General features: G+C 45.7%; 1 protein-coding gene across 2 annotated transcripts in view; it reads left to right on the forward strand.

Annotated features, from left to right (window-relative positions):
* The window catches only part of Mov10l1 (Mov10 like RISC complex RNA helicase 1), a 68,515-nt gene that overhangs the window by 12,530 nt on the left and 46,383 nt on the right, over window positions 1-9,602 (forward strand). For both annotated transcript variants that reach the window (XM_031352465.1, XM_031352472.1), the window contains exons 4-8: window positions 2,947-3,059; window positions 3,681-3,865; window positions 7,120-7,260; window positions 7,753-7,979; window positions 8,372-8,495. In XM_031352465.1, coding sequence (XP_031208325.1) covers window positions 2,947-3,059; window positions 3,681-3,865; window positions 7,120-7,260; window positions 7,753-7,979; window positions 8,372-8,495 — 790 coding nt within the window. The remainder of the gene's footprint in view (window positions 1-2,946; window positions 3,060-3,680; window positions 3,866-7,119; window positions 7,261-7,752; window positions 7,980-8,371; window positions 8,496-9,602) is intronic.

Consider the following 9,602-nt stretch of genomic DNA (forward strand, 5'->3'; position numbering starts at 1 on the left):
CTAATTCTGTAAGGAAGAACTCAATATGTCCCACAAGGAAAGCTTCACACACAGAGCAGAGCTGGCCCAAGCTGTAGACAGCAGAGCTAGGAGCAGCGATGTCAAGGCTGTTGGAGCCCAAAATCAGTCCATCATAAGATCTCAGCTGCAAGGCATAGACTGCAGAGTTGGCGTTGGCCTTACTGGGTTTCAGTGTTGCTTGCTGGATCTTTCTTTGCTGTGCCTCCATCTCCCTTTTGAATTAGGGATGTGTACTGGGTCCATTGTATATTAGAAGTATGTAACTTGATTTTTGTTTGTTGTTATTACAGAGGCTCACACTTAAGAGAATGCCCAAATCTTTAGAGACTCTGGTTAAGTTTTGAAGAGTGTTGACCTTAGGGTCTTTTAAATTGGATGAATATATTTTGCATTATGAAATACCATTAGCTTTTGAGGGCTAGAGGTGGAATGTTACAATTTTAGGTGTCAAGTTGACAACTGGTATACTTGGTTAATATTCACTGTCAACATGACTGGATTTAGAATCACAAGAGATATCTCTGGGCATGAAAGTGTCTCCAAAGAGATTTAAGCAAGGAGGGAAGACCCACCTTAATTGTGGGTGGCATCATCCTATGGCCTGAGACCCCCAGTCATTGTCTAGTCTGATCTTGACTGTGGCTGCACAATGACCAGCTGCACTGTGGTCACCACTGTGAGCTCTGCTCTGCACCACACACTCTGGGTCGTCACAGATTGTGCCTTGAGCAACACCAAAGCTGTTTCCCTAAGCAGCTGTCAGGCACTTTGTTGTCATAACAAGAAAAGTGCTACACTAACGCAGTACAGTTCAAAGACACTGATGTGTGTGCATGTGCATGTGTGTACGTGTGCACATGTGCTTGAGCACAAGTACTCTTGTGTGTACATACTCCTTTTTTTTTAAAGATTTTATTTATTTTATGTGTATGAGTACACTGCAGCTGTACAGATGGCCGTGAGCCATCATGTGTGTGGCTGCTGGGAATTGAACTCAGGACCCCTTGCTCCGGCCCCATTCGCTCCAGCATAATTCACTGTAGCTGTCTTCAGACATACCAGAAGAGGGCATCAGATCTCATTATGGGTGGTTGTGAGCCACCATGTGGTTGCTGGGATCCGAACTCAGGACCTTCAGAAGAGCAGTCAGTGCTCTTACCCACTGAGCCATCTCGCCAGCCTGTGCACATACTCTTGATGTGTGTATATTTTGTTGTGTGGGTGAATATGAAGGCCATAGGTTAGATATCAGGTGTCTTCCTCAATTGCTGTCCACTTTTCATTTATTTTTTTATTTTGAGATAATTCAACCCAAACCTACTATCTGCATTGCTTCTATGTGGACTCTGGGATTTTTAACTCATGCATATGCTTTCTCCCAAGGCCCGATTCTTTGGGGATTTATTCTGATTTTGTTTTTTTTGAGACTGGATCTCACTATGTAGCCCTGGCTTGGAACTCTCTGTGTAGGCTAGGCTGACCTTGAACTCACAGAGATATGCCTGCCTCTGCCTTCTGAGTGCTGAGATTTAAGGTGTGCACCATTACCACGGACCGGGATTTCTTACGGGGTCCCTTGTTCCGCGGGACGAGGGGTTCTGGCCAGGTGTGCACGGGATTCGGCTTTGACAAACAGACTAGACACGAGTGGTGTAAGGTCTGAGTGTATTTTTCAAATATGGAGTCAGGTTTATATAGTCGGTACAGAAGGGTTTGAAAGAGTCAGGTGGTACAATGGTCAAGATACATCAAAACCAGGTGCAGGTACTTCCCTCTTCGTTAGGAACACAATGAGTCGGCAGCAAAGTAAATACATGTTAATTTAGCAGGAACTAAACAGGGATTACAATCTGAAAGAAAGCTAGCTCTGACTAAGGTGACCTGGCTTCTAAAAGCCAGGTGCAGATAATTCCTCTTCAGTTTGTTGTTTTGGTTACAGACTGGGTGGGCCTAAGTAAGTTTCTCAACTATGTTGTTTTTCTGGGCTAGTTGGAGGCAGGCAGTGGGGAGTCCCGACCTAACACTATAAGCTAATGTCCTAGTGTGAGGGAAACTCATCATTACTCTCTAGTATGCAAAATACTGCTAACTATTGTGAACTATCTATTGTTCTAAGGAATGTACATGTTGCCAGCTGTAGCAAGGGAGATACTTTGAAAGAGAATGCAAGATATGGATAGCTTGGCAACAAACTAGGATAATTGGAAACATTGTGTCGGCCGGAAGACCATGTCCAATCTTAACCATTTACAAATCACTTCTTGGGGTACCTTTATGCCTAATTATGAGGCCGTGTTGATGATTGGAAAGACTAATTCTGGAACACCTCTGAGTTAGGGGATACCAGCGACTAGTCTGAAATCCAGGAGGCACAGAACTCCTTTTGAATTCTTATTGCCTCTTATCCTTTATCAGGATTTTATCCCCGATATTATGGATGTGACTGGAGTAGACGAGTGTGCGTAGCACACCATGACACCAGATTTAAAAATTACTTTTAATATGGCAAAATAAAGAAAATAGATTCATTGTCACAGGGGCGTCTGAGATGACATGCCTGACTTAAGGATGAATGACCATACTGGGGTCCCTTCCCTTCTCTTAGAGCAGTGGTTCTCAACCTCTGGGTCATGACCCCTAGGGGTCACATACGAGATGTCCACATTATGATTCATAACAGTAGCAGGATCACAGCTATGAAGTAGCAGTGAAATGATTGTATGGTTGGGGTCACCACCACATGAGGAACTGTATTAAAGGGTCCCAGAGTTAGGAAGGTTGGAATCCAGTGTCTTAGTGGCTGGAGGGGGGTTAGTACCTAAAAGAAATCAGAGAAGCTGGCCTGGGTATTACTTGAGCATGTCATAAGCTCAGAGTACACTGCACATTTACATGCTATTGAAATTTTCTCTTTGGCCATTTCAGGTTTCCACCCATGCAAGGGAGACTGGGTAGAGGCTGAGTATTGGATCAGGCCTGGGACATGGAGCAGTGAGGCGATCTCTGTGAAGCCTCTGAGGTACAAGCGTGTGGACAAGGTAATATGCTGATGAGTGCTTTCTTGGTTCCTTAGGGAAGTAGAGGTGGGGCTGGAACAATGGCTCTTCTTCCAGAGGACCTACATTTGATCCCTAGTACCCACATGGTGGCTCACAACTGTCTAACTCCAGTTGAAGGGATCCATTGCCCTCCCGCTTCTGGTATCCCAGGACCCTGCATGCACACGGTACAAAGACATTGAGGCAAAGCCTCCCCACACAAAGAGTAAAACCATTTAGAAAAGGAAGTGGAGGCGGCATCAGGCTTCTATACCTAAGGTCTGATAGCATGTCCCTGGATGTGCTAAAGATGCTCTAGGACAAAGTGTGTTCATGACAAATTGAGCCCTGGAGGTGGGTTATAGCAGCATTGGGTTCTGCACTAGGTTGAGGTGGATGCATGAACTGGATATAACAGAGATGTTGGGGAAAGATGTCAGCCACCACCACCAACCTCTCACTCAGCCTGAACCCTTCCAGGCTTTTGTGCATCTGTGTTGTACTGGACCTTACTGGTTTCTAAGGCCAGCCTAGGTTATCCAGATTCAGAGAGGCAAATGTTGACAAGTGTACCCCTTATCCATATACACTTTGAAGCAATATCCAGCACTGCACTTGCAGGTTTGCATTTCCAGCCTGTGTGGGAGGAACGGGGTGATAGAGGACAGCATCTTCTTCAGCCTGGACTCCTTGAAGCTGCCGGAAGGGTACATACCGAGGAGACACGACATTGTCAATGCTGTGGTTGTGGAGAGCAGCCAGTCATGCTACATCTGGAGAGCACTGTGCATGACCCCTGTGAAGAGGTGGTATCCAAACAATTCTTTGGAAATCAAAGGGCCAATTTTAAGCATATTTTAAAGAGTTGTAGTCAAGTGCTGTCTAACATTTCAGTCATTCATGGGTTGTGTATATGATGCTGGTTCTATAAGATCATACTACCAGGCTGACAGGATGGCTCAGCACTTAAAAGTGCTTGCTGCCAAGGCTAACAGCCTGGGTTCAATCCCTAGAACTGACATATTAAGGGAGGACTACCAGAGCTTGTCCTCTGACCTCCATGTGAGCCATAACATGTATAAGCACATACACATGAACGAGACAGACAGACGGGGGAAGGGGGAGAGAGGGAGGGAAAGAGAGGGAGGGAGAGGTTTAAACTTTTCTTCAAAGATTGTATCAAAAAGTGACACGTGGCCTCCTTTGGAATGATACTGACATAGGATGGAATCCCAATAAGCCATTTCTTGGAGCATATTTCTGTTTTTAGCATATGTGACTGATGGTAAAGCCAGAGTAGTAGACATTCCAGACCCTGCTTCTACTGGTTAAGAAATATCCTCTTTGTGGTTGAGTGAAGGTAGAATTCCAAGGGTCTCTTTGTTTGTTTTTGGAAACTAGCTAGAATCTCTAGTTCTGAATGTACTAAAATTCTGTATAGACCAGGCTGGCCTCAAACTCACAGTCATGTACCTACCTCTGCCCCTCTAGGCATGGCATTGCACACTTGCCCCCAAGAGTCCCTACACTTTTGGTACTGGTTGACTTCACCCACTTCCTGTTGCTGATAACATGCTACAGTAGACTAGATAAGGTGCAAGAGAGAAAGTTTATTTTGGCTGACTGCTGGGGTCCACAGTTAAGGGCTGCATCTAATGATGGCTCCTCAACCCTGCCCTAGTACTAGAGATTGACACCAGGGCCTTGTGCGTGCTGGGAAAATCTGCACTGAGCCTTACCTCCAAATCCAGAAATGGCCCTCTGGTCTACAGAGTCCTGAAGTAGCACAAGCAGCACATGTTAAGAAGCCCTGGTCAGATTGCTTATGCAGCAGACCCACTGAGATGCACATTACTCCACCAGTCACACGGGTTTAGTGCAATCATGCAAGCAGAGCCCTCCTCAACCCCCACTGTGCTTCCTGGCCCCACTCTTTGTTTGGGAAGGGGCAGAATCCCACGTTGCCTTAATGATTGTTTCAGCCTGAGTTTTGGAGGGAACAAGTCAGATTCGAACCATGGTCGTGATTGCCATACTTTTATTCTTTCTTTTCTATTCTCTCCTATTTTCTTTGACAGGGTCTCAGTCTCATCTTTTTTTAAATAGGTTCGTTTATTTATTATGTATACAGCATTCTGCCTGTATATATGATTGCAGGCCAGAAGAGAGCACCAGATGTCATTATAGATGGTTATGAGCCACCATGTTGTTGCTGGGAATTGAACTCAGGACCTCTGGAAGAGTAGCCAGTGCTCTTAAACTTTGAGCCCAGGGTCTTGTCTTAAGGCAGCCTCAGACTTACTGTGTAGTTGAGGATGTCCTTGTTATGATACTCTTGCCTTTGTCTCCTAAACTCTGGACTGGGGCATATGCCATCATAGCCTGTCTGTGCAGTGCTAGGGACTAAACCCAAACTTTATGCATACTCAGCAAGCACTCTGCCTTCTGAACTACATCTCTAGCCCAACTTTTATAGGATGTTTTTGTTGTTTTTTGTTTGTGTTATACAGTGTCTCATATGTATTTAATTGGACTTCCTATATAGATCAAGTTTGCCTTGAACTCAGAAAGATCTGCCTAACTTTGCCTCAACTTCTGGGGCTAACAGTGAGCACCAGCATGTCCAACATTTTTGTTTTGTGTCTGTTGTCCTTTCATTACTAACATAGAGAGAGTTGGGAGTGCCAGCTCAGTGACTAAGAATCTTTGTTTTTGCAGAGGGTACAGCTTCAGTTCTCAGCCCCTGTATGGTGACTCCCAGCCATCTGTAACTCCCAGTCCCAGGGGCTCTGCTGTCTGCCTCTGACCTTGTGCACCTCACACACATGGAATGCACATATAGTTTTGCAGGTGATATGGCCCCCATTCTTCTCTGTAGGTGGCAGCAGTTCCTCTGTCCCCTGGGCCTCCTTGTCTTATGTTGCCCTTAGCAGTTACCACTTGTGGGCACCTGAGATGCCTCATCATTCTAGTCACTGTCCTGTCTCCTCACTAGAATACCAGTTCTGTGGGAATGGGCTTTGTCTTCTTCTTGGCCCCACGTCTAGCACCTAGCCCAGTGTCTGGCTGAGACAGCTCTGCTCCACATAAGCTGGTGGGCAGCAGTTACATAGCAGAGTATGGAAGGTAGACTGGTGTCCTCCTGTCTCAGTTTCCTGAGTACTACAATTGTGGTACCATCATGTCCAGCTACCACGGATTCATGAGAGTTTTGTTTCTGCTCCATGGCAGGCCCATTCTGTCTTGTGGGAGCTGCTGGGGCATGAGAACCTCCGCACACTGCCTATTCCCATGCTCAGATGCAGCATGTGTGTAAGGAAGCACAGAGGACTCCTTTTTGAGAGAATGGAGAAATTTTCTTGATTTTTGAAGAGTGAAATTTCCCACTGAGTTGTTTTCACAGTCCGACATTGTGTAATGATGGATACATGTTCTGAGAAATGTGTTCTCAAGTAGGCAGCTCGGTGATTGTGCATGTCCTGGAGTGCAGTTTCTCTAGGCTGCAAGCTTACATGGCAAATACCACAGGCTGTTGTAACCCATTGTTAGCTGTGCATCTGGACAATTGCAAGTGTAGAAAAAGGGCAATGCAATATTTAGACAATGGGCATTTTCATCTTCATCTTATTTTTACAGGATCAGTGTTAAGAATGGAGTTCATTGTAAAGGAAATGTAGTCATGTAGCCTTCAACTGTACTTAAAAAAAAAAATCCCAAACACAAGTTTGAGAGATCTCTGAATGCAAAGCCCTGTGCATGTCTCCTTCCCTTCTTCCAACCAGACATCCCTTGTAGTCTGGGAGTCAATAGAGAGCAGCAATCTCAGCAGTGGGGTCCCTATGGGAGTAGGTCAGATGCCACTGTTTGCCTCATTAGCCTTTGGGGGAATTTGTGATGCTCTTCTGTGAGATGACTTGAGAAATTGTGGGACTTGTAGAATCCCTGACTGGGCCCTCCATCATGTTATTGGTCAGCTGGTGCTACAGGGAGGCGGGAGGAAGATGAGAGACAGCAGTGTTGTTGGGAGGCCTCCACACTTTGACACTGGTGTCTTCTTCAGAGATGCCACTATTGGTGAGGCCCCTCAGGAGCCCTATGGAACCCTCTTATTGAAAAACAAAGGGGACATTGAAGTTACAAGAATGACCAGTTTTGGAACATTGAAGGAAGGAGAAAGCAAATCAATCGTGATCTGGATAGAGTAAGTGTGCCCTGGAGTTTCAGGTAAAGGGATATGAGTTGCTTTTAAACTGTGACTTAAGATACTGTGCAGAAACAATTGTATATTGCCTATTTATCTTCCCTCTGAAAGTCTATAAACTGTTTCACCCTTTGGCTGGCGAGTGGCCTCAGTTGGTAAAGGTTCTCGCTGTGCAGGCCTGGAAACCTCATTTCAGGTCCCAAACCCACACTAAGGTGGAAGCAAAGAGCTGGTTCCCTTGAGTCGTTCTCCAGCCTCTACAAGCACATCCTGAGGCATGTACATACTGCAGGAAAATTACTGAAAGTTCAAGGCTTGTCTGCATAACAAAACTATCTCTTACTTTCTACAAATTTTACCCTAAAATGTCCTTCAAACTGTAAAGTGCCTGCAGGGACCCTTTGCAACACTGAATTGTGTGGGTTTGGTTGACTGTGATATCAGCTCTGGAAGTCCTGACATATAGCACATGGTCTTTTTTCTTTTTTCCAGGAATAAAGGAGATATTTCTCAGGACCTTATCAGTTGTAGACTGGCTGGTTGGGATAAAGCACACCAGTTTAGATTTGAGACACATGGCAGAGGCCAGTCCTGCTCAGGAGCGGCTGCTGTTTCTGTTCCTGAGGGTGAAAATGTTAATTCATTGAATCACCACAGAGAAGACAAAACTGAGGAGATGCCAGAGAGCCATCTGGTGAACAACACAGAAATCTCTCCAGGTAGCTGTTGCAGCTGCTTCCCCATCAGGTCCAGGAACTGAGCTGACCTTTTGACTCGTAACTTAACAAGTCCACCCTATGCCCTGGCCGATACTTGATGTCTGAACCCTTTTGAATTTGGTTCCTTCTGCTCCTGCAGTGTTGGGGTTGGGATAGGGACCGAAACAGCTTCACACAGACCAGCATGTGCTTTAGGAGATAGGGGTACTCCTCAGCTAGGGATTTCCAGGGCCAGAGACCTCCCCCTTCCTGGCTGGTCTTGTAGGTACATCCTATGCCCTGCTTCCCTGTTCTGTTAACACCCTCAAATGTTGGCTTATGTGTGTGAGCATTCATTTCCAACACTGTTAGGAATAAGTTACTTCCCCACAACCTGTAAATGTCGTCTCCAGATACCTGCGCTTGTAAAGAAGAAGGTAGAGAAAAGGGAAGCACGCCAGAGAGACAGGAGCCTGAGCCTGGGGGGCTCCTTCCTCCAGGGAAGAAAACTTCCATTGTGGTCACATGCAATGCCAAGTATGTGCTGGGTTCTTTCTTGGGTCATCTGTGATGCTTAGATGTTAAAACATTCATGTTACAGGGCGGTGGTGGCACACACCTTTAATCCCAGCACTTGGGAGGCAGAGGCAGGCGGATTTCTGAGGCCAGCCTGGTCTACACAGAGAAACCCTGTTTCAAAACAAACAAACAAAAAACCAAAAAAAACCCAACAACAAAAAAAACCCCATTCATGTCTGTCTCTGATAGAACCAAATCACAAAGACAAGCATGGGCCCAGAAAATGTCTACCTAGGATGGGATCCACTCTTCCCTTCAGCAGACAACCTGACTCCATCTTTGCAAAGAAAATGCTGCTTCTGAGCCTTTCTGATGGCAGTCATCTTGAGCTCATTTCCACTGTGTTCTGGTGTCCTTAAGATCTTCAGTCTGTCTATGTCCCCCTTCTCATCCTCTGGGAATCTCTTAGTGAGCCAAGAGGCCAGGGGGCCAAAAGGGGCACAGCCCTGACTGGAAAGTCCTGGGTGCACTCTGCTGCCCTCACCTGGTGGTTGTAATTAGTGTACTCCCCAGCCTTTCCCCATTTCCCCAAGCTCTCCTTTGCCTGGTCTCTCTCCTTATGTCTCTGATAACATTCTGACTCCTCAAAAACATGTGGCCATGAAGTTGATATCTAGTCCAGACTTCTTCCATCTTACCAGTCACTTACATCCTTTTGAAGATGTAAATCTGACTGCCTTGCTTCAAACCCATCAGATTGTAGGGAACCTTTAACCAAACACAAGTCCTGCAGTCACCCATGTAAAATGCAGGGAGCTCAGCTGGGTTTTTAACCATAAAGTGACAGGAGTAAGTAGGTGGAGAGAACCATAGTTATAAGTAAAGGATACTGTGCACAGCAGCAGCTGTGTCAGAGCCACCCTGGGAATAAGCATCAAGTAAAAGCCACACCATTTCAGTCACAGCAGGAGTCAGGAATATGGGAAACTTGGGAATGCTGAAATGATTTCCCGGTTACGTTTCAGAAAAGCCTGTTTTAAGCATCTTAATTTATCTTGGTGCATTAGTTACTTTGCCTGATGCCATGATAAGATAACCTGGGGTGAGTGTGTGTGTGTGGGGGGG

The sequence above is a fragment of the Mastomys coucha genome, unplaced genomic scaffold (genome assembly GCF_008632895.1).
Source record: "Mastomys coucha isolate ucsf_1 unplaced genomic scaffold, UCSF_Mcou_1 pScaffold11, whole genome shotgun sequence".
Lineage (NCBI taxonomy): Eukaryota > Metazoa > Chordata > Mammalia > Rodentia > Muridae > Mastomys > Mastomys coucha.